General features: G+C 41.2%; 1 protein-coding gene and 1 pseudogene across 1 annotated transcript; both read left to right on the forward strand.

Annotated features, from left to right (window-relative positions):
- Positions 1-14,134: 14,134 nt before the first annotated feature.
- LOC147450838 (putative pentatricopeptide repeat-containing protein At3g49142) lies at positions 14,135-14,680 on the forward strand. Its single transcript, XM_086519848.1, has one exon. The coding sequence runs from the start codon at positions 14,135-14,137 to the stop codon at positions 14,678-14,680; it is 546 nt and encodes a 181-aa protein (XP_086375974.1).
- LOC147450839 (pentatricopeptide repeat-containing protein At2g33680 pseudogene) lies at positions 14,659-16,500 on the forward strand (annotated as a pseudogene).
- The last annotated feature ends 8,466 nt before the right edge of the window (positions 16,501-24,966 follow it).

Raw genomic sequence — 24,966 nt, forward strand, 5'->3', positions numbered from 1 at the left:
CTTTTATGATACACATGCTGTGGACATGTTGAAACAGGTGTAGTGTCATGCACATGCGAACTATGCAATGCCCGATCATCGGGATCATCATGGATGTGAGCTTGCACTATTGCTTCCTCAAGTGTTTGTGGATCCTGGGTTTTAACGTGCTTCTTAAGCTCGGGATTTAACCCACGGATGAACCCACGTACCTGCTGAAAGGTGTCCATCCCTTCCAGCTTGAGGATCACATCCCGATAATGGGAAATATATTCCAATAATGTTTTATGCTGACGCATAGAACATTTGTCCCAGGCGGTCCAACTTCTATCCTTTTCATTAGTAGGTAGAAATTCCTTCCTGAAGACAGTCTCAAAAGCTACCTAAGTCTGTGGTAGGATGCCCTTCTCCTTGAGAGACATCCACCAAGAAGGGCATCCACCATTTGTAGGCATTGATGTCCAAAGTCAGACTTGTCTGCAGTGCCTTGGCTGCATCCGGGGTACGTCTAAGGTCATGAATACCATCCCACTTACTGAGAAAAATATTCACGGTGTCCTTGTTTCGCTCACGCTCTTCTCCCCAAAAAATTGGTGGCTTTGTATTTTTCAACAAATCATCCACCTCTTTTTGGGTCAGAGAGTGCAGCGGTCCCAGAGAAGGGCCTTGCCCGGCACCTGGCCCTTCGCCTGGTGTGGAACCGTGCTCTTGATTTTGCTGACCAGCAAGGCCCGTTGCCTGCTGCCGCATATGCAACTTAATCAAATCGGATAATGTTGTGACATTCTGATTTAATTGTGAAAAAATCGTTTCAAGCACAGTCATGCGTGTTTGCAATGCATGGAAATCTCAGCAACTCATACGCATCGTCTGTCACCATTGTGGCACGATTACCCTTCGTGAGAGGAACCGTCCGCGTGGCATCGGCAGACGAAACGTGTGCGGACTACTCGAAATCGAATGCATGATGCATATCTATGTCCGAATCCATGCTGTGGACGTACCTGAATTCCAACGAGCTCGTAGCCGTATGCGATAAGGAACCGTATAATTACGCCTTTGAGAAGAAAGAATGCAGACTTCGAAAGCGAAGTTCAATCCAAGACCACTACCAGCTTGACAACAACGAGCAAAACTGCAGTGGATGATTCACTCAAAAGCACGGAGCAAATTCGAGTTGCCAATAGTCTGGTTTGCGTCGTATGCAATACACCAAATAAACTTGAAAGTTGCCGACAATTTAGGCAGCCGATGAGGAAGTTGAAAACACAAATCAATGTATAGTCACTGCCGAGGTGGCTTGCATTGTATGCAACCACCAAATCGGTTGAAGCTTGGTGACCAAGTTGGAGTTTGTCCAAGCTTCAAAACCTGGTTTGCAACAGGTTCGGAATGCTGAACGCACAATAATCACAGCAATGAGTGCTTGTAGACGGCCATGGAGTTGAGGAAGAGAGCCATAGAAGATAGAGGAAGCGCTTCGGCCAACTCTGTGCGGGCACCACCCTTTACCAAGGCCACTAGGGTTGGCCAATGTGAAGGGATTTTTTTTTTTAAACAAATTCGAACTGCAACAGAACCTGCTGACCTGCACGATGCAAGAAGGAGCAAGTAGCACTCAAATTTTTAGGAATTTGATGTCGCTACTATGACGAGTTGTTCTCAGCTTGCCCTTGCGCTTCAACCAAGCCCAACTTCGGGAAGTTCTGCACAATTCAAAAATTTTTCCCTTCTCGGCTTGGAGCTCCTGCATGCCACGGCCTCGGCTTCGTCTTCCTCTTCCCTTTGAGGTTGCATGCAACATGCAGCAAAAGTAAAAACGTGCCTCAGTTCTAAAGATAGCCTGAAGCTCTGATACCAATCTCAAACCAATGGAGTGCCAGACCCGGTCCATCTGCCAACCTCCCTTTTATAGGCTTCTAGCCTGCCTGAACCCGTTCCCACTGGCAGCTGGCCCCTGGCCGCGAGTCTGTGATCCCATTGGTTTGGCCCTTGGCCTGACAGTCCATACATGGTAGTTGTCTTTTGTGAGCTTTTCACCAACAATTTGGGTTGTTTGTAAAGACGAATCAACCATACTTTCTTCAAATAGTTCAAGCCACAAATACCATCAATGCATGATGCATAGGCAAGTCTCTTTGCTTCCACAATCTCTATGCAAGTATGTGCAATAAGCAACAACTTCATATATAAGCTTCAAGTGGAAAAAAATATTTCTCCAACCTCTTAGATCTGCACACACATCTTGGATTTTATTCATAAAAGTTCACAACTTGCTACGTACACTTTACATTAGCCATTCTTTACTTATCGGATGCCAACCAAGCAATTTAGGGCAAAACTATATGCAAAAAATAGCTCTTTTCAGTTGATGTTTTGAAGCTGAAAAAAATAAAGATTTGTTGTAGATTTCTTTTGAAAAAATGTAGCATTCAAAGTAGTTTTTCTATAGAGCCAAACCATGAATCAATCAAACACTCTAAATGAGAGATATGATTAAAAAAACTGAACTAATGTTGTGCAGTCTACCATAAACGAGTTCACTCTTTTTGCATCGCCGGAATTTGGAATGCTCAAATCTTCACTCCAACCTTGTTGTGATACCAAATGTATAGAATAAACAAGCCCACACACTCATATACACATCAAGCATCTCCAGTCATGGTTGCACTCACTTCTTCTTTTTCATTTTGAGATAGTAGAGAATACACACTTAGTTAGTTGTAGACTAGTTAGTGGAGAGCATAGTTCGTCATAGTGTGTGAGTCGCTTATGTCACTTGTATGGCTGATTTTAGTGACTTCCGAGTACACACAAGATCTGAAGTAGAAATCTCTCCACCGTTGCATATGTATTTGTCGATCCATCATCGTTGCTTGTCCAATCCACCATCATGCCACACATTGTTTCTGTTCTTCATAGAATAGCAAAAATCCCGCTTTCTTTATCAATTTCCTCCTCTCGAAGCACCCTTCTCTCTCTCTCTCTCACCGCTGTTAGTATACTTGAAATGCCCACTTGTTAGTTTTCCCCACCATATATATATTGCACATTTTGTAAGGCCCCTATATGAATAATGCACATGTATTTGGTGGATTCCAGCTTAGACGTGGATGAGGTCTTTATTTGTGATTGTGGATGGTATAGAGAAACTTCAATAGCCCAACTTTAGTCCTCCTAGATGGAAAGGGTTTGGGGGCAGTGCCCACGAGAAAACTTTTGAATAAATATCCCATGCCATACTGGGTTATTAGTACTTTGGCCAGTGGTCCATGGGTGGTGGGTTGTGGCCGATGGCCGGTGGTTGTGAATGTTAGTTGAAGTCCGGTGTTCAATGGCCAATGGTTGGTGGCCGCGGATAGTGGCTTGGCATAGTCAATACAACACATGCCACACACACGCACACTTATCTACCGCCCACCTATATCACTATATACGAAGGCCATCTCCATGAGCCATGGCATCCCTATTAAAGAATAACCAGTCTTTTATATTCTTGCCTACTAGCTCTAGTTGTCTATATCACCATCTAAGCTCTACCTTGAGAGCCCATGGGTAGATGACGCCATCACTTTGTAATATTTCTAATTTAAATTTTGATTTGCCACTGATCTACTTTGCATCATATCCCTCTATACTCTCCTTGCCATAAGATTTTGTTTTGTTCTACATCTTGCATGGTACTAGAGCATTAAGTGCTTGTAGCTAAAATTGAACGAGAAGTACTTGTATTACCTTGCAAAATCAACCCTCTCATCATGTTGGTATCCACAGCTTGATGGAATCAAATACACTATGTGGAAATTCAAAAACCTGCAATTTTGGATTTGTATGAATTTCTAGATATGCTGTTGGGAAAAAATGGTGCTAACTTGGAGCGTGCTACGACAATTGATCCAAAAAATCCAAGGCTTTTAACTCCTCCACATGTTACTCTTCTACGTGCTTGGAAGTTAAGGAATGCAGATGCATTGTCCACCACGGTCATGTGTGTAAGTGATTCTATTCTCACTTTGATTCAATATACCACTAAATCACATGAATCTTGGAGCATATCGGCTCTACCATATAAGGAGCATAATCACAGTAGGATTCAAAATTTAAAAAATCAACTTATTGTTAAGAAACTGACTGACAAAGAGAAGATGGAGGTCTATATCAAGGAAATTAAGGATCTCCAAGATCAATTAGCTATTGTTGGTGTGGCTATTTCTCCTGAAGATTTAGCTTAGTGCTACTTTTTCATACGTCTAGCCAAATATGGTGGTCTTGTTATGATACTTATTGAGGCTCATCCAGCCCCTCTTACATTTGAAATTTGAGTGAAATGTTGCTTGAAGAGGAGCTACAATTCAGGAACTGGGGGGTGCAGGGGGGTGAGTGATGTTGCTCTCACAACCGTGCCAAAGAAAAGGGGAGTACATCAAATGTCTCTAAGACAAAGCCCAAGAAGAAGAAATTTACAAGTAGTGTTTTAATTGTGACATGAAAGGTCATGATGTTAAAGAAAGCATCCCGAAATCATATGAGAAGAGTGAAACCATAAAAGCATCTTAGACGGCAAGAGAATCCACCAACAATGTTGAGGTAGAGCTTGAATTTTGGGCCACCATTAAAGAGGTATGCTCATTAGTATACATTCTGTTTGTTAATGGTCCTTGGATTCTAGATAGTGGAGCATCCCCACACGTGACTAGTAAGAAAGATTGGTAGAGTTCCTTGAAGCCTCTATAGGAACCCATCAATGTAATTTTTGAGAATAATGCGAAATGTTCGGTAGAAGAATCTGGGATACTTTCTTTTTTAACAGCTACAAGTGAAACTCAGAAACTCTCTGATGTGTTGTACGTGCCAGAAATCAAGAAGAATCTGCTCTCAATTGTTGTGGTTGCTACAAGCGGAAGGCATGGCGCCCCTGCAAAATACTAAAATACAATATATTGCAATCCATGAACACACAAATATGCTTACCTGGTACATAATCAACGATATACGCGAACAGAGAGAGACAACGAATGAGAGAGAGGAAGAGAACATGTGCAGGCGCACCTCCTAGAGAGGAGTGCTACGCCTGGCACGACGAGAGAGAAGAGAAGAAAGGAGAGAAGAATGAGACGGACACTGGGTGCAATCTCCCCCCGTGCAAGAGTGACCATTTCCCTCTTGCACGTATTTAATTTATAGATTCTTGAATGGTCAAAGTGAGTACAAACTGGCCGGCCGGACATAATTGGCCAAAGCTCACAAAGAGCACTTGAATAATCAAATATACATAAAATGTAACATCCTTCTGCATAATCCATTATCTGTTGATGATCTTGCCACATGTCAGCTGCAATAGATAATAAAATATCAATTCTATAACATACCTCTCCGTTGGAAAGCAACTATCCTCAGTTGCGAAGATAAAAATCTGCAAACAATACTTGCCAAAAACAATGATTAGAAATCTGTATCAAATAGTATAAAAATCCCATAAAATTAGACAACATTGCTTATGCCTGCCGTCATCCACATACTACCTATTCTAGTGTCCCATACCACTAGAATAAGCAGTATATGTCATACCCTGATGAATCAGGATATCATTGGTCACACTCATCATCAATCTCATAATGTCAAATCTCATCACATAAACACTGCCATAATAATCACCAGATACCAAATCCCAATCCAATTCCAATTCCACACTATAAGTCCAAATCCAAATCACTTTCATTATGTACCCGAGTAACAAAATCATACCAGTTGCAGTGGTGGCCAGCCACTGCAGCATGATTTTGTGCTCGGTGTTGCCTCATCTGACGAGTCTGCACCAATAAAACGTGTTGCCTAAATCGGCGAATCTGCACTAATGCTGCCTAAATCGGCGGATCTCCATTGGGTATTGTTTAAAAATTATAGATCATAAGTTTATTATTGTGCTGCCTAAATCTGCGGATCTGCACCGAGATGAGTATCTACACACTGCCTAGAGCGGCGAATCTGTGTGTGCGTGACCAATGGACTAAGCAAGACGTAAAGGAAAAAAAATTTTAAAAAAATAAAAATAAAAAAATTACTATGTTGTTGACATCACAATGCAGTATATCAAAGCACTTACAAATTGTTGTGCACTATCCCAGAGTATTGTAGCTCATATGAGTAGCTGCATAGCTTATTGACAAAGCATCTCAACAAAATTTTCTCACAAAAATTCCTTTGAATTCAATTAGAGGGCATAATCTTCGCAATGTTTGAGTATTCAGCTTAAATACAATGCAGAGACAAATACAATGCAAAGAAAAGAGGAGTGACGTATTCGAGGTACATACTAGCAGGATCCAGAGTGGCTACTTGATTATGTGTGTCAAGAGAGTTGTGTTGTCTCTTGGAATGGTATCAGTAAACATAACTAGGAGCGTGGCACAATCTTGTATGATAGAGTTAGTATAATCAATCAGGAGGTAGTAAGGTTTAGGTGAGGATAGATATTGGATCGATAACAGAGTAGGGGGTATCATAAAACTAGATAAAATATAGTGAGAAGATGAGTACAAAAGCCGTAAGAATGAAGTTGCAAAATAAAGTTAAAAGATAACTTATCTGATGTCCTCGCATTATGGTCTGCATCGGTTTTTGTGAATCCTTATATGAGGTAGAGAAATGTAACAAAAACAATTGAAGATTATAATAAAAATCATTTGATTAAAGTTAAGCAACACAGATAATTTTAATTTTCTGTAAATTACGATAAACCGAATAAAGGTATGGGGGTTGAGCAGTGCTATTGTGCATTAAATAATGAGCCATTTGAAGAGGAGCGAAACCCATAAAATCTTCACAATTTGGTAAGTCCTACAAATTTCAAGTCCCGAATGAAGAATGCGGGACATTTGACAACCGCAGTCGACAGAAGGAATCACAAAAGAGCATGCAATATAGCCTAGCCGGAATTAGATGAAGTTCCAAAAAGTGGTCACCGAGCAAGCTGGCAGTAGGAGTATGAGCATAAAACATTTTGTACCAGCTTGTGCTAATTAAAACATTAATCAACTGAAAATAAAATGCTAACAACATTGCTAGGTAGCACAAAGGATTTAAAATATTGTGCTACGTACCGAAGAAAGATCATGCAAATCAAGCCATAAAAATCCATAGATTATAAGTAAAATAAAATCTCTGCAAATAGTGTGATGGAATTCATTGAAGATATTAGAGTTATATAAACCTAAGTCTTATGATCACTTTATGAAGTTTGATTGTAGTCGTCTCCAACATATCATTTCGTAGTTGTGTTCCAAATACTCTCTGTCGTAATTAGTGTTGTTACCCACCGCAAATTTGTACCAGTCGTCAATATCTAGTCGCATTGTAATCGTCGATGGGACATATCGTCAATGCAATTATGACGGGGGGGGGCCTCGGCCGTGGAGGTGTCAGATGCAACAGACGAGGGGGAAAGAGGAGAAACGAAATGAAATAGAATGTTACATTAAACACCTTCAAAGGCCAAAATTACATTTGAGTCAAAAAGGAAATACGTCCTCGAGTCTCCCAACGGTTTTCACGCTCGTGCATTCAGGCCGTCTCTCCCCAAATGGTGTCTTCGTTTGAGAGATGGCCTGGATTTTGGGAAGGTGCTAGGGCATTGATGGTTTCCTTGGATGATGAACAACTATCATATTTTTCTCCGCTGGAGCGCTTTGCACCGCTTTGGCCTGCATCCGACGGGACAAACATTCGCCATGCATTGGAGGATTTATTATCACTATAGATTTTCTAGCTGATCTTTTGAACATTTCCTTGAAGTTTATGGGTGCAGGAAGCGGAAGAAAATACAGTTGCACAGACATCGTGCTTTTAGATACCTCTGTTGCGCAGGAGGTATGTGATAGACCCGTATGTGTGTACGTGTGTTTGGGAACGGTGAAGGAAAAAGGGCAACTGGCAATTTCACATGGAGGACAATGAGGAACTTGAGAATGCCCTCAATAACCCCAAGAAGGTCAAAAGGTCACAGACACTATTCATCAGATGTTTGGTGATATGGTTTTAGATGAGACAAAGTATGGCTTTGTGAGCAATTACAATCATATTATTTTATATATATATATATATATATATATATATATATATATATATATATTTAAAGAGCTGCAAATGCTACTATGAAGACCTTGGAATATCCTCTTGTGGTTAAAATTGGATCCACTCCTCTTGCTGCACTCTTGTATGTCTTGGTAGAAGCAATCTTGAGATATCGAATTTCCACGTCTTGATGTCTTCACGTCTGAGAGGTTCCACAAGCTGCCTGCATATAGCAGGAAAGATATTGGTCTTACAGGTCATGTCACAGGAGTGAGAAGATATAGTAATGTGCTTGAAGGTAAGGCTGCCATTGGAGTGCCTCTTGCTATCAAAACCTTCAAGTTGTATCACGATGGTGCAGCGGAGGCCTTTGTGAAGGAGCAGATGGCATACCATGCTCTGAAGGTATCAAAAAGGGAGAGATGAGAGATAGACAAGGCATGGTGGTGATGGGAGAGAGGAGTGCGCATGGGAGTTTGTTACAGTACGAGAGGGAAGAGAGAGAGAGAGAGAGAGAGAGAGAGAGAGAGAGAGAGAGAGAGAGAGAGAGAGAGAGAGAGAGAGAGAGAGAGAGAGAGAGAGAGAGAGAGATAGATAGAGAGAGAGAGAGAGAGAGAGAGACGTGCCATATGTGGGTATGTACCACTGAGGAAGCGAACGTGAGAGAGTGGTGCATGGGAGAGTTAGCACCCCACAGATAAAGGGAGGGCACCTCTCGTGGATGAAGGTTGGCGGCTAGGGTTGGTTTCCAGTCGCTCACTATGGGCAGTAAAAGAGGGCGCCCAATGCATGGCAAGGCTAGGGAAGACACAGGATCTCTGTCCGCTGCCATGCAAGAGGGAGAGAGTGAGTTGGCGGCTGTGGTGAGGTAGAGAGAGATTGTGTGCGCCACAAGGTAGATCGGCGGCACCATAGAACTACAGGCACCACAGATTTCTGGGTGGTGGGTTGACGCCATGCAGACCCAAAGGTTGGTGGAAACTGGTGGTATATGCAGTTGGCGCCGTCATGCAAAAGATATGGTACGTTGTGAGGGAACTGGCGGCTGAAACTGTGTGTATGTGCGCGGGGTCGTTATGCAAGTTGGTGGTGGTTGGAGTCAGTGTGTGCGCAACTGTTCTGCAACGACGAGGGGTAGAGAGAGAAAACGAGAAAGAGAGATGGTGGCACAGAACGTTGCAGTGGGTTGGTGGGTGGTATACCACCAAAAGGGTGGCTGCCAACTAAAGGGAGAGGGAGAAAGAGACGGTGTCCCTTGCAAACGAGTAGGGGAGAGAGAGAGAGAGAGAGAGAGAGAGAGAGAGAGAGAGAGAGAGAGAGAGAGAGAGAGAGAGAGAGAGAGAGAGAGAGAGAGAGTGTTGCTGAGGGTTGCCTGGCGCTTTGAAGTGAGTGGTCTAGGGTTATTGCAGGGAAGCGAGAGTGGTAGTTACAAATAGAGAAGCAATGTAGTGTTCATGTGTGTAGTCATGAGGGGAGAGGAAGAGTCAGTCAGATGGCGGCACAACTGAGAGAAGGAGAGGCAGGCTATGGTTGGAAGTGATTTACAGCAGGATCCATGCAAGAGAGAGAGAGAGAGATTGAGTTGTGTGTATGTGCACTCGGCGCTGCAAGGGGGCTTGCATATCTACACAAAGCTTTGTTTGACTAATCCAACGACCATTGCAGCACGCCTCCTGGGTAATTTCCAAGGTGGGTACAATCCCCAAGGTGGGTGTAATCATGGTGCACCAGGAGTGGACAATAGAAGTGTGTGACCGGGAGCTCATGCGAGTTCAAGCACATCAAGGAGCACCTAGTTTCTCTGCGGACACTTTCTCTGCGGACACATGCCATGGCATGATTCTCTCCGTCACCTCATCAACGGCCCTTGATGACGCAGGTGGCGTCAATGATCCAAGACCTCTCCAGGTCGACCTCTCCTGGTCCTGTTGCTTACTCACCCTCCCCTCGCCATCCCCTTCCTCTCGGCAATAGAGAGCATTGGGGTTTACTTTAAATATCCCCCGATTATCTCACATGCTATGTAGTCTACAAACATATAAGCAAGTGTATTATACACGACTAAGGATTAATCATCCTTCCTAGCGTTGAGTTTTCAAGACTCGTCGGAAAGAACTTAAAGCCAATTGATCATCATAATTCTCCTAATTCCTTCTTCTTCTTCTTACAATTTTAGTTATCTTCTCCCTCGAATCTAAGGAAATTACTATAGTTTTTTTTTTCGTTCAGTATCTCTCTATAATCTAGTTTAATCCATATTATTATTATGTTTAATTATATACAAAATAACACTAACAATCACTATATCATGAAAACAAATAAGGAATCTCTTTAATTCCAAAAATAAATCACTAATTAGATCATGCATCCAACATAGATTACTATAAATTGACGCAATTAGTGGAATCTACAAACATAAGAAAGCAAAATACTTAGCTGCGGCTTGTTAATGTTTGAGTCTCCAATTGGAGCGTAGCCTATGCTCTGATACCACTGCTACAAGCGGAAGGCATGGCGCCCCTGCAAAATACTAAAATACAATATATTGCAATCCATGAAACACACAAATATGCTTACCTGGTACATAATCAACGATATACGCGAACAGAGAGAGACAACGAATGAGAGAGAGGAAGAGAACATGTGCAGGCGCACCTCCTAGAGAGGAGTGCTACGCCTGGCACGACGAGAGAGAAGAGAAGAAAGGAGAGAAGAATGAGACGGACACTGGGTGCAATCTCCCCCCGTGCAAGAGTGACCATTTCCCTCTTGCACGTATTTAATTTATAGATTCTTGAATGGTCAAAGTGAGTACAAACTGGCCGGCCGGACATAATTGGCCAAAGCTCACAAGGAGCACTTGAATAATCAAATATACATAAAATGTAACATCCTTCTGCATAATCCATTATCTGTTGATGCTCTTGCCACATTTCAGCTGCAATAGATAATAAAATATCAATTCTATAACAGTGGTCACTGATCACGGTCTTAATTTTTTTTCAAAAAAACTACAATAGAAATCTTGGATGCTCAAGGAAATACAATGGGAAAGTGAGTAAGATGCAACAATCTTCACGATATTTTTGCATTTATAGTAATTACAGAAAAAGGTACAGCTTAGTTATAACATGAGAGATTTGTTCACCTAAGTATTGTTGTGTTAAAAGAGATCTGGGATGGTTGCACACATGCCCTAAATCTCAAACATAAATGAAGTATGTGAGGCTTGCATGATGGCAAGGAAAAAAGGAAGGAATTTCTATGAGAGACTAGTAATCGAGCTCAGTCTCCTCTAGAGTTGGTACTTGTGGATCTTCTATGGTAAAATGTCTCCTTCTTCTTTGAGTGAATATTTGTATTTGTTGATGTTAGTCCATAATTTAGTAGAAATATGTGGGTGTGTTTCATTCGAGAGAGGTCTGAAGCTTTTGAAAAATTTAAAGTGTGGCATAAGCGTGTAGTATGCATAGGTACTTGATTTCAAAAGGACAAATTCATATACCAAAAGCAAGAAGTGTGTATTTCTAAGATATAGTAAAGAGTCTAAGACATACAAAATCTATGATCGAGAGACAAAGAAGATATTCACTAATCACAATGTGGTCTTTGAAGAAGGGCCACAATATTCATCGTATAAACCAAGTTTGTCCACTTTCTCATCAAAAAAATATTGTAGAATTGTTGGAGAAGCCACTACCAAAGTGGGCTTGATAGCTCTTTGATGAACGAAATCCTCATGTTCATAATCCTCGCGAAGAAGAGGATGGTTTGCGAAGGTCAAAGAGAATAGAGGAGAAAAACTGAGCCTTCAAACACATCATCAACATGACTCTAATGACTGAAATTGTGGGCTCTATAAAGGAGCCAACCTATGTCAAAGAGGCCATGGCTGATCCAAAGCGGACCACCAAAGAAGAAGGTCATGAGCACCAAATGGGTTTACAAAGTCAAACACAAAGCTAATGGCTCATTAGAAAAGAAGAAAGCAAGGTTAATAGCATAAGCTTATTTCACACATTGAAGGGTTTGATGTGAGTGAAACCTTTTTCCTCAGAGCTCGCATGATCACTATTTGACTTTTACTTATTCTTGTTGCTATCTTTTCTTCGTTTGTTTCCAAATGAATGTTGTGTCCTTCTTTTTGAATGGACTTCTCAAGGAGGAGATTTATGTAGAGCATCTACAAGGGTTTGAGTCACCCCATTCAGAAGAAAAGGTTTGCAAATTGAAAAAGGCTTTATATGGCCTAAAGCAATAACCAAGAGCATGACACATGATCATGAAGAGCTCATTCAACAAACTCGAAAGAATTTGGGCTCCGAGTATGAAAGGAAAGTTTTGAAACTTTTACATTAGGATCGAGGTTTGACAATCCACAAAGGGCATCTTCATCTCTCAACAAAAGTATGCAAGTGAAATTCTAAGAGAATTTGGGATGATGGGTTGCAAACCTGTGAGCACTCCAATGGAGGTGAATGGATACTCTCCATGAAGGATTCTTCTTCCTTGGTTAACATCAAGAAGTACATGAAGCTTGTGGGAAGTTCAATTTTATTGTAAAGTATATATGTCTTTAATGAAATTTACTTCTACCATCGTGTTGACTGTCGCGTTCCCTCAAGCAATCCAACTTTCCAATTTGTGTGTGAGATGTTATCATTTTATGGTCACATCTAACTTGGACCTATGGGTCAATGATAAGTGGTAGCTCGTTGCATTCTCTAAACACTATTAGACAAACATTTGCCATCACGTTGACCACCGCTCTTAAAAATGAAAAGGTATTCCTAATGGCTTCAAAGAAATTAAAAGGTGCTACTAATTCAAAGATTCCACTCAGAAACAAGAAAAACAATGCATTAATCTACACCACTTAACGACAAGCAATGACGAAGCACATAGATATGCAACAATATTACCTAAGAAAGATGAATACAACATTGAGAGCGCGCGCGCGCGAGAGAGCGAGAGAGAGAGAGAGAGAGAGGAAAACGCTAAAGAGAACTTAGTAGAAAACGCTAAAGGAAAAATGAAAGAGCAGAGAAACACCTATTTATATGGACACAAAAGGTCTTTTGACTTTTCATCTTCATTTGTCTTTTGACTTTCCACCTTCATTCGTCTTTTGCCTTTCCATCTTCATCTGTCTTTTCATTTCCTAAACTCACCCTTCACGTATGTCGTACACATTCCAAAAAAAACTGGAGAGGAGAATCTGAACGGATTCTCTCTCTCTCTCTCTCTCTCTCTCTCTCTCTCTCTCTCAGTTCATACGATTAGCGATAGCGTTGGTGTTGTTGCACTCATGAGCCGGAAATCCGAGGCAAGGAGGAGGAGAGGAGGCCGACACGCAGGCAACGGGGGAAGGCGTAAGATAAAGAAAAGGGAGGGGGATGCGGGTCTCAAGGAGGAAACACAACAGAAACTTGATTTTTATCTTATAATTATTTGTTCGGCAGGAAGTCACCAAGCCCGGAGTGGCGAGATGGTTAGATCATATTTCGTCTCCGTGATACTGCTGATCGGGGTCCCGGTTCGATTTTGCTGTGTGGATGGGGTCTGCTGTTTTGCTTCCTGAGCCCCTTGCTGGGAGTAGATGAATCGGAATCTGTAAAAATTCCAGCTAATAAGTTCAGAGTTGAACGAGTAACGTTATGCACTTAATATGTTTTAAAAGAATTTTTATTTTTGAATCAATGACAAGAGAGAGAGAGAGAAGAAGAAGAAGAAGAAAGTTTTAACGTCGTAGGAAACCATCCCAAGAGACCTTAAAGATCTAGCCGACGAGGAGTAGAACTCAAGACCTGTTATTCGAGAGAGAGAGAGAGAGAGAGAGAGAGAGAGAGAGAGGCATATTCTATCAGGCTTTCGCGCGAGTGCGCGCGCGCCTTGGAAGGAATGATGGCAGGAACTCACGGCCAGCTATGGTACCTCGGAATGATGGAAGAGAACAAGCTCAAGACATCTGAAGGCATCGAGAAGGTAGCTCTTGAGAAAGCCAGGAACTCGGAAGAATGGCGATGTCAAGGGCTCTCTACACAGAGGTCCTGCCTCTTCCCCTTCTTTCGAACACGTCATCACCATGGAATCTCTGTGTCTCGATAGTTGGTTCACCCCTTCTTGGCTCGATGAAGAGCTTGCAAGGAATGGATTTGCTCAAGATGGCAACCGTTGTAACGATCACACAATTCCACCAGATGCTACTGCTTTTCTCCCCATATTGCGGAATTGTGCCAAGAACAAAGATCTGCGCAAAGGCACTAGAGTACACGATGACATCACGCAGATGGGTTTGCTTGAGAAGTGCTCAGATGCTTTAGTCACCATGTATGCAAAATGTGGGGCACTTTCCAAAGCAAAAGAATTGCATGAGTTACATATAAGCAGGAATTTGTTCTCTTGGACCGCCCTTATCTCTGCATACGCCCAGCAAGGGCTGGGCAAGGAGGTGGTGGATTGCTTCGAGAAGATGCAACGTGCAAGCCTGTCTCCAGATGCGGTGACCTTTACTTCCATATTGAAAGCCTATGGCTCTATAGGAGCAGCTGACAAGGGGAGAGAGTTCACGACGAAGTCGTTCATCAGGAATTGCTGGAAAATGACGTCATGCTTGGAACCGCACTTGTAGACATGTATGCTAAATGCGGCGCTCCTGCAAAAGCTTGGCAAGTTTTTCAGAATCTTTCTTCGCGGAATGTTATCACGTGGTCTGCTTTAATCACAGGATATGCTCAACAGGGGGAGGCCGTGCAAGGATATGCATGCTATGAGCAAATGCAGTCTGAGGGCCTTTTTCCTGATGCAAAGACCTTTGCCTGCATCTTGAAAGCATGTGGTGACATGGGGGAAAAAGACAAGGGTGACTGTATTCATAATGAGATTTCGAGACAAGGATTGTTGGCCAATGATTTTGTGCTTGGTACTGCCTTGGTGGATATGTATGCCAAGTGTGGAGTCCTTGTAAAAGCACAACAAGTCTTTGAGAATCTTCCTCACCTGGATGTCACGTCGTGGTCAACACTTATAGAAGGATATGCTCAACAGGGTCAGGGCGAGCAAGCATTGAAAACTTTTGAACAGATGCAAGACGGGGGACTTGCTCCCAACGAAGTAACCTTTACTTCCATCTTAAAGGCCTGTGGTGCTCTAGGAGCGGTTGCAAAGGGGAAGCAAATTCATGATGAGATTGCTAGACGAGGTTTGCTGGGAAGCAATTTTCTTCTTGACACTGCTTTAGTGGATATGTATGCCAAGTGTGGTGCTCTTGCACAAGCACAGAAAGTGCTAGATGAGCTTCCGTTGCGGGATATTAGCACGTGGTCGGCCTTAATTATGGGATATGCTCAACAGGGCCAGTGTGAACAAGCTGTGACTTGTCTCAAACAGATGCAGCAAGAGGGCCTCTTTCCGGATGCAGTCATATTTTCTAGTTTGCTTAATGCTTGTAGTCACTCGGGACGAGTACATGATGGCCACCTGTATTTTACACTTCTGAGTAAGAAGTATAGCATCAAGCTGGACGTGGAGCACTACGCTTGCATGGTCGATCTTTTCGGGCGTTCTGGACACATTGACAAGGCAGTTGGAGTGATTCAGAAGATGCCATTTTCTGATAATCTGGAGGTCTGGTCAATCCTTCTGGGTGCTTGTCGAAAATGGAGAGATGTGAATGTGGGGAGATGGGCATTTGAGCATGCAATACAGTTCGATAGAGAGAATACCGCAGCTTATCTGCTGATGGCTGATCTTTATGCAGCTGTTGGCATGCATGATGATGCTAAAAGTATTCAGGCCCTGAGAATGGACAATGAAGGATGGAAGATGCTTGAGGTGGTAGTTTGATGTAAGAAAACTAAAGCCTTGGGAACCCTCATGTCCATCGTAGCAGTTTCTCCGTCGAACATTTCAAGGCCGAAGTGTTTCACCCACAAAACATGTTGTTCCACTATGAATGGTTCTAGTCTTATGATAAGAGTTCACCCTCCAGAGGTGTTGTTCGAAAATGAAACATTTCAGCCTTATGACAGAGCACAGCGAAACATGATACTGAAACATGCATAGATGGATTTTGGGAAGCCTTAAAAGTAGAAAAAGTAGAAAGGATGAGAGTATCTTGCCATTGAAATGGCATGGGTGTTACCTGATGGAGCGAAACATTTCAATGCTCGAAACATTTCGCTCTCAAAACATGGTGAAACGCTTTTCATGGTGGGCAGCAAGCACGCAGACCATTCATTTAGTCCCTTGCAAGAGGCATATTATGGGGATGAATATGTGATGGCTCCATTGTGGTGGTTTTGACAGAGAAGAGGGTACTCTTTCACCTTCAGGCTTCAGATGATATGAATGAGTTTAAGATATTAAGAGAGAAAATATACTCTCTTCTTTTCAAATACTACACCAAAGACATATTTCATAAAGATTAATGAACAACAGATAGTTTGTCTATGAACAGTATAATAAAAACGTAATTAAAACTGAGATTTTTATTAGTATCAATGTGTTATATTTATGTGTTTTAGCTTAAAATGCATGGGTAGATTTAAAATAAGTTGAAAAAGTGGAGATTCAAAAATAGTGTTTTTAAGAGTCGCGACTTAAAAGTAGAGTTTTCAGCCAAAGAAAGACGTTTTTTGCAATTTTGTTCGCGCAATCTTATAGACCAGACCTGTTCTCGTCGTTTTGAGTACCTGGAAGTCTATGTTCTGAGTTTGTTTGATCAAGTTATGACAAAAACAAATTGCCAGCAGCAACAGGGTAACCTACAAGCAGCAACAGATTAGCTTATAAGCAGATATACACAGGTAATATCTCTTTTGTTTGATCCAATCAAGAAGTGATTATAATCTTTTATGATGGTACAAAATGATGTTTTGAATTTGATTACCATATTGATTTGGTTGCACGAGTATGTTCTTTTGGCTATTTTGTAGACGATGCAGAGTGTCATGATATTGGGATTGTGATCGTGTTGCAATTTCAATTATGATCGTTGTTGTCATCAAGAGATCAAGATTGAGAGTGAGAGTGTGATTGAGATTGAGATTGTGCACAAGATTGAAATTAAGAGTGAGAGTGAGAGTGTGATTGAGATAGCTCGGGGGTGGTCGGGAGGTTATGAAACGAGCTATGCTCTTCTTGTAATGATTACTTTGTATCCATACAGACTCTTTATTTCCATTTGTTTACTTTACATACTCTGTATATTCTTTGTTTATTATCAATATATTTCACTCTCCCGTGTCGCGTGACAACCTCTCCCCCCCCCCTCCCTCTTTTCGTACCACCTCATACCTTTAACTAGCCTCCAATTTCTGTATCTGTAAAATTAGCCTACTTTTTTGTACATCCATTAAATCAGCCTCTAAGTTTTTTGATACACCCTTTTCCTTCTTCTTAGTACCTCCTCATATTTTTTTATAGAGGTAACCCAAACTTTAAACCTGACCATATCTCCTCCTTGATTACAGTACCCTTTACAGGTTTTTGAACCATGTCCTCCTATTTATATCCCCTCCCTACACCAATGTTTTGCACGAGTGATGAGCTAATCTAAGCAAAATGCGTTTGGTGTAAAAAATTGGTGTCTACTACCACCCCACCCCCACTGTCCCGACAACCTTTTTCCTTTTCTCCCCCCTTCCCCCCCCCACACCCTTTTTGTGTGCAAGTCTCACTCACTATGTTCTTAGATAAACGTTATCAAACTTTGGTTTAGAGAATCCTCCCTTGTTCCTCTATGATGTCCAGTGGAGCGCTTGCCATTCTCCCCTTTCTCTTTAATTCTCGACAAGAACCCACTCTTATTTTAAAACACTTGTACTTATTAATCCTTTTTCCTAGGCTTTTAAGGCTGTTTTTACGGCTCTGTCCGCCTTGCTCAAGACTTTGGCAACGACTCCTAGCCTTTGCTTACCGTTTTTTGACGCGTCCTTTATACTGCCCTACCAACCATCTCCCCCTACACACCTTCTCGCCATCTCTCCACACAATCTCGCTCGACATCTCCCTCTACACCCCTAAAGTAATTGCACGTGCTCTCACTACACACCTTCTTCCCTTGCGCTCGCTTGCCTCATTGCTGCGCTTGCTTTGCCCTCTTTCCTTCCTCCCCCAGCGCTCGCAGTACAATACCACATGGCTATGCTGCTAGCGCCCGCTTCCGCCTCTAGCGCCCACCTTCACCGCCATCACCCTCTGCTTCCCTATTTCTCTTTCTCTTTCCCCTTTACTCTTTTCTCCAACACCTAATAACCTCTCCACTCAGGCCTTCTACAGAGGGCGCTTTCAGATGGCTACGACACCGGCACCATGGTACCTGTTACAAGTTTAATCAACAAGCTACTGAGGCCCGCTCTACAACGCCGCTCAAAACAATTAAACTACTGCTGCAGACAAGCTCTCCACGGCAGCATGACTCTTCATGCTGGTGCTGGCCTCTGAAGACACGCCCTCTGTTGAAGGCTTGAAGCCGCGGCTTACGCTGCAGTATTTCCCCCTCAATCGCGGCTTATTCTGCAGTCTTGCTCACTTGACTACAACTGTCTACTCCCTCCGCACTCCATACACTCTCAACGGCACCTCGCTGCACCCTCTACACTCTCAAAGCTTTCGACTCCAACCCGGACACTCTTCACACTCTGGGCGTTTACGGCTCCGTCTCCGACACTGACGATTGCTCTATCAATGAAGCTGACGTCTACGGGCTTGGCGGAAACGGTGATCGCTCTCTAGATAGCGACTGGCCTTTGCATAAATATGGGGCTCCTCTTTTGATGGCGCTTGCATTTTTCCGCGCATCGACGGGGACTGCTCTGTAAAAGGTGTTGGCGACTGCCCTCCAGAAGGCACTGTCGTTTACTGCTATCAAATACTACGGGGTGTATGCATACGTGCGACCTCTCTACAGCGACGACGACCACCTGCTGAACGACGCCCGCTTGACGAATGGCGATCGCCTGCTGGGCAGCTACCTACTGGGCAACTACTTACTGGCGTGGTCGTCACCTAACGTTGCTTGCAATTCTAAACACTGGCCACCGTGTTTTGTGCTTGAAGACTACCTTCCCGCGTAGTCGTAAACACTGGCGGCCGTGTTTTGTGCTTGAAGACCCACACCGCCCTTTGAGCCATAACACTAGGTTGGTAACCTAACAGGACATAAAAGTGTCCTTTCAGGGTTTTGAAAAAAGCCTCCAAAACCATAGTGGATCCACTCATTTTGTAAAATCCTTTCATGAGGCTATAGTTCAAGGCTTGCTACACATGGAAAAAATAAGAAACTTGTAAAATTTTTCATCTTTTGGTCACACCAAGTCTCCAAAGTTGATGGACCAGTACATTTTCATCAAAACAGTTATTATTTACGTTTTGTTGCATAAAAATAAGATTAGGGATTTTTGTAGGACTTGAGATAAATTCTTTAGTTAACTTCAATGGGTTGGTGATCAGAACATATGATTGCTTCTCACTCACTATTTTTTGTTTTGCCAAAAGAAATAGGTACAAAAAAGTTGAATTTTTACTATTCTGCAAACCTATCATCAAAGTTTCTATAGCCACGCTCAATACAAATAATATATGTATGTTTTCTTAGTTCCCTATTGTCCTTTAGGTTCATAAGGAGCCATGGAGCATGTCAAAAGAATAATACATCTCTTACCAAGGGGAATCTTGGGGACAAAGATGAAGTGATAAATATAGCAAACATGAAAAAACTGGGTTCAACATTATGAGTTGTAGAATCCCATAGAAACTATTCAATATCTAACCAAATTTGATCCTTATGACTAGATATGGTTACTATCTACAAAATGCATGTAGTTGTCACAATAAACTAACAATATTTAAAAAGCTATACTTGATATATAATTAAAATGTTTCATTTTCTTCTCTAATTGAAAAAATCAACCATCGTTGCCTACTATGCAAAATAGGGTATTAGGTGTCCCAAAACTCAAGGAATATTAGCTTTATGTTACAATACGCGACACAGAAAATCAAAACTGCATTTGGATATCATGAAAGCCACCAAAAAAATCATAGAAGAGCTAAAATTGGCTAAAAAACAGGATTTGACAATTTTTGTAATTTGGTCATAACTTACAACTTTAACATTTATTTCTCCCTAGAAGCATCAGGACATGTTGAGGACTACTAAAGATAGTTCTCTAGCATTATAGACCTCACAAACATGAATTCTAGAGTGGTATAGTTGCAAAAAGTTGAAAAAAGCCAAAAACAGGACCTGTCTTTTCACACAGTTTAGGTTGTGAAATGTTGTGCAAGGACAAGGTTAAAGATGGAATTGATATTCCAAAAAAATGTCGAGTTTTTTTCAGCTCATGAGACAACTTTCTAGACAGATAGCACCTCAAAATCCATTTTGAAACTCTTGACATAATTCAAAGAAAATGGTCACTTAACAGGACATAAAAGTGTCCTAGGACATAAAAGTGTCCCATTACCAACCTAGTGTTAAGACCCACACGAGGGCTAAGACTCTACAAACACTCGCCTAACAAGGCAGTCACAAAAATAGTCCATTATGGAAACCTCTTTCCCACCCTCTTCCACTCCCTTAGTCCCTATTCCCACGGCCATGGTGGTCGAGGGGGCCTCCGGTGCTCCACCGATAAGTCTTCCCTCCACCATCCTTGTAGCTAACCCTTTAAGCACCCAAACCCCCCTTGCATCCTCTTTCGTTCCCCCTACCCCTTTCGTTACCCATACTCTTAATCCCTCTCCCAATGGCACTTACACATTTCTCGGATTTGTCTCAGTGGCTAGTCTCAGTTTAGCTCACAATTAATCAAGGTTGTTACCAGAGACTCTATGCATGATTATAAACATCTTTTGTGAAGGCTCATAGAATTTGGATCACAAAATAAACCAAAAACTTGGAAAATTTTAGAATATGTATTAATCGTCGAGAAATTAAGTTTGACTTGATAAATCTTGCTCAAATTTGGTGAAACTTGACTGAGAGGCTTAGTTTGTAGTATTCAACATGTGTGTATGCTCCGATGATAAAAAATATGATAAAATTTATCATAAGTAAATAATCGTGATTATTTACTTTTGTCCAATTTTTAAACTTTTTTGGCCAACCAAACATACCACAAGTTCTATCATGTTGTATTGAGCACTCATATCAAATTTGATAAGATTTGGATCTATAAAGTAAAAATTGTGGCCAAATTTTTAACGTCAATCTGCATACACAAAACTATTGACAAATTGAGCAGAGTTTATTGAAGCTTGGTGAAACTTTGCTAAAGAGATTAAGTTGAGTTGCTTTACCTGTTTGTATCAACATTTTGGCAAAAACTTGCTTTGAAATTCCATAAGTAGATAATTTGCTCCAAAATTTTGAATTTTTGCGCAATTGAATATACCACAAGGTCAAGCATATCAAGTAGACTACTCATATCAAATTTGGTGGAATTTGGATCACAAAAGTGAGACTTAAGCCAAATTCTAGAAAACTGAGTCTGCAGACATTAAACAGTTAATAACTTGGGCAAATCTTGTTCAAAATCAGTGAAACTTGTCCAGAGACTATAACAAGGTGTATATATGGCAAAAAAATCCAAAAAATTGGAAGTCAAGTTTGGGTTCGATCGGATCCAAATTAGTATATATCAATGCAGTTTCCAGGTTACAAGGGTATAATCTGGAAGTCTCATTTGCTTGCTCACTTATCTTATATTTTAAGTGATATACATAGATCAATATCAATAGTTAACAAAAATTGTACAGTCTTTGAGAGAAAGCAGCTAGCTTGGTTAAAATTGATAAAGGAACTAGGTTGGAGGCAAAGAATTGAGAGCTTGACAGGAGTTGAATTCAAGTCAGCTAGAAAAATGGATAACAGTCTAATCCATCGGTAAGCTAGTACTCTATCTAGGGCTTAACAAGTCTATATGAACCCTAGATCTGGTTGTATACTAGCAAATCAAGGCATATTTGGAGAGACCACTAGTAGTGTATCTGCCGAAGAGAGTGTGAATCGAGGTGATCAATTGGGCACTTTCTTTGAAGAAGTTCTAGACACTTATTGTGAATCGACATATGAAATGTCTTCATATTTTTCTCTGTCTGGAACTGGAACAATAGTGTGATAGAAGTACATACTCACCCTTTTTAAGACTAATGTCCATGGAGCTTAGGTTTACCTGGATCCTAATGAAGAGTATGCCATTCCTATTGGTGACCATGACATAGAGTTTGAAGAGGAAATAAGAGCAAACAAACAAGGAAAATTGTATATGGATAAAAACAGGACTCAATATGTAAACGTTGAAAATCCTAATGTGATAGACAAATGGGGGATAGAAGTGAATACAATAATTTCAGATATGGAAGCAAAAGAATGTCCACCAACTTTAGAATTCGAGGGATACGATCAAGTTGATCTGAAACCTTTGAAACGGCTTAGTACTGATAATCCTAGGATTGGAGTCTATTGTTTGGAGGATAGAAACGTCAAGGATCTTTTTATGCACTTGTCATGCCAAGCCATGGCAGTTAGTACCCATCAAGATCATCTATATCTTCAATATCAAAGACAAGGGTTCAACAAATCTACCATCTTACCTATTTAGGGATTGTTATAACAATAACTTTGTTATGATGAGTCTTGAGGAGGTAGAACAAACTAGATACCAAGGGTACTCTGTAAATGATTGGATATTGGGGCAAGGACCTGATCCTACTCCGAGAGAGGAACCTCGAGAGAGATATTTTGGGAGCAATGTTAAGCAACCCAAACCTACCTCATCACGAAGAAAATTGAGTGACATTAGAGCCAGTGCACGGCTACATGAGTCACTATTTCCAACAGATTGGTTTGAAGGACTCAAGACAAAACCAATTGCCAGAAGAGTTGGAGCTGAACCAAACATATGTGTCAGACCAACTGATTTTCAAAAACGGGTCATACATTGGATCAAAGGATCCATATGACCACTTAAGCTAGCTTCATGCAAGTGCTTAGAGAAGAACACATATTTGATTTCCACACTCAATTCGAGGGGTTTGGAGTGACATTAGAAGAGAAATATTTGACTTGATTCCAAAACATTCCACCAAGGTCAATCAAGAATTTAAATACATTAGCTCATGTATGTATAGCTTCAAGCAAAAACAAGGTGAGTCTGTTTGGGATTGTGCAACTAGGATGAAGCAATACATTGCAAGATGTCCAGAATTAGAAATACTAACAGAAGAAAGGTTAGTGTCATTGTTTCTAGAAGGATTGCTACACAAAGAACTTTATGCTATATTGTATAGCAAGAAGTATACAACCCTAGAAGAGTGTGTATCAGATGCTATTGACTTGGGTGACGATTGTGATATTTTCAATGAAGGATATCATTCTAAGGATACTTAGAGTGAGAAAACAACATCCACAAAAACAACAAAAGTGGGAAAAGCTGCTCTAGCACCACTCATAGCCATAGAAGACATGCTCAAAATGATGAATAATATGCAGAAAGCTCCTGTTAGAGGACCTGGGCAAGGGATACCTTAACATGGACAACCAATTAGGCCGCAAAAACGGTGTGCTATTGAGGGTAAATGGACTAACCATGAGACCAATGAGTGTTATTACCAACCAAAGTACGATGGAAATGTTCGATATGTGCCTCTGAGACCACAAGGACAACCCATGTACAAATATCAACCTAATATGGCCCCAGCACAAAGAGCATCGATGGGTATGGAAAGACCACAACCAATGTACAACCTCCATTCCGTGTACATAATGCAATGCCTCTAAAGTACATGCATTCAAAAGGATTCATATATGAAAAAGTAGTATTGTCTGTTACACCTTATGTTGAGCCTAGTCCATCTACAGTAATGGTAGAAGGAGAGTGGTGTAATTCACATCCACCTTCAATGGAAGAACCCGAGACTTATTCTACACTAGAGCTTACGCCAATGTACTTTGTAGCTAATCAAGGTGTTAGAACTCCAATGGTAAGACCCATGATTAAGCCAAAGACTGAAAACTACCTTTATTGTGGTGCAGATGATCATTGGAAAAATGAATGCCCAGAACTTGACAAGAACATTAAGCCAGTTTAAGCTTTTTGTACACAATGTTGCAAAAGGTGGACACTTCCCTGAAGACTGTCCAAAAAATCCAAAAGCTGTGGTGAATGTAGTCCAAGTAATACCTACTAGTAGCTCTTCAAGAAGTGAACCTATTGTTCCAATCGAGGTGATCACTAGAGCCCAAGCTAAGAAAAAGAAACATATCTCCTCTGATGAATCAGAGGATAATAAGAATTCCTCGCAATAGACCAAGAGAGAAGACGTCAAAGATATAAGTTGAGAAAACAAAAACAAAAGGAGGAAATTGAGGAAAAATCCAAAAAACTATTCCAAGAAAAAGTGAAAGAAACTGGAAGTGAAATCAAGGAAACCAAAATAAAATCTGGAGAATCAATTTTGGTAGACAGAATTTTAGAGCCAATCAATGCAGACTTGGAAGCTTTCCGAATAGGACTTAAATCATGCCAGAATATGGAAAACAAATGGGAAAACTATCCTTCTCTAGACATGGAAGCAGCTAAGCTTGAAGCTTATCAAAATTTGGTAAGAATGAGTCAAGAAATACGGAAAAACAAGAACCCAAGCTTGAGGTTATAGCAAAACCGAAGGGCACTACACACCAAAGATCAGATAATTTATCAAGGATTATTCCCGGAGAACCACCAAAAGGGATAGACAATGATCTACTAGATGCAGATCTAGTCTGCGTGGAGATGATACCTTGTTGGTCAGAAAATATGGTTTCATTGATGACTATAGCTCAAATGGATTCTCAAATATCACTTCCTATTGGACCAAGATTAATTGGACAATCAGCTATGTATCAACTACTAGCTAGAAGACTATACA

The sequence above is a fragment of the Adiantum capillus-veneris genome, chromosome 9 (genome assembly GCF_014529385.1).
Source record: "Adiantum capillus-veneris isolate H3 chromosome 9, ASM1452938v2, whole genome shotgun sequence".
Lineage (NCBI taxonomy): Eukaryota > Viridiplantae > Streptophyta > Polypodiopsida > Polypodiales > Pteridaceae > Adiantum > Adiantum capillus-veneris.

What these genes read in the sequence shown, in the direction of transcription:
- LOC147450838 (XM_086519848.1), top strand. Translation starts at nt 14,135, where the DNA reads ATGGAATCTCTGTGTCTCGATAGTTGGTTCACCCCTTCTTGGCTCGAT.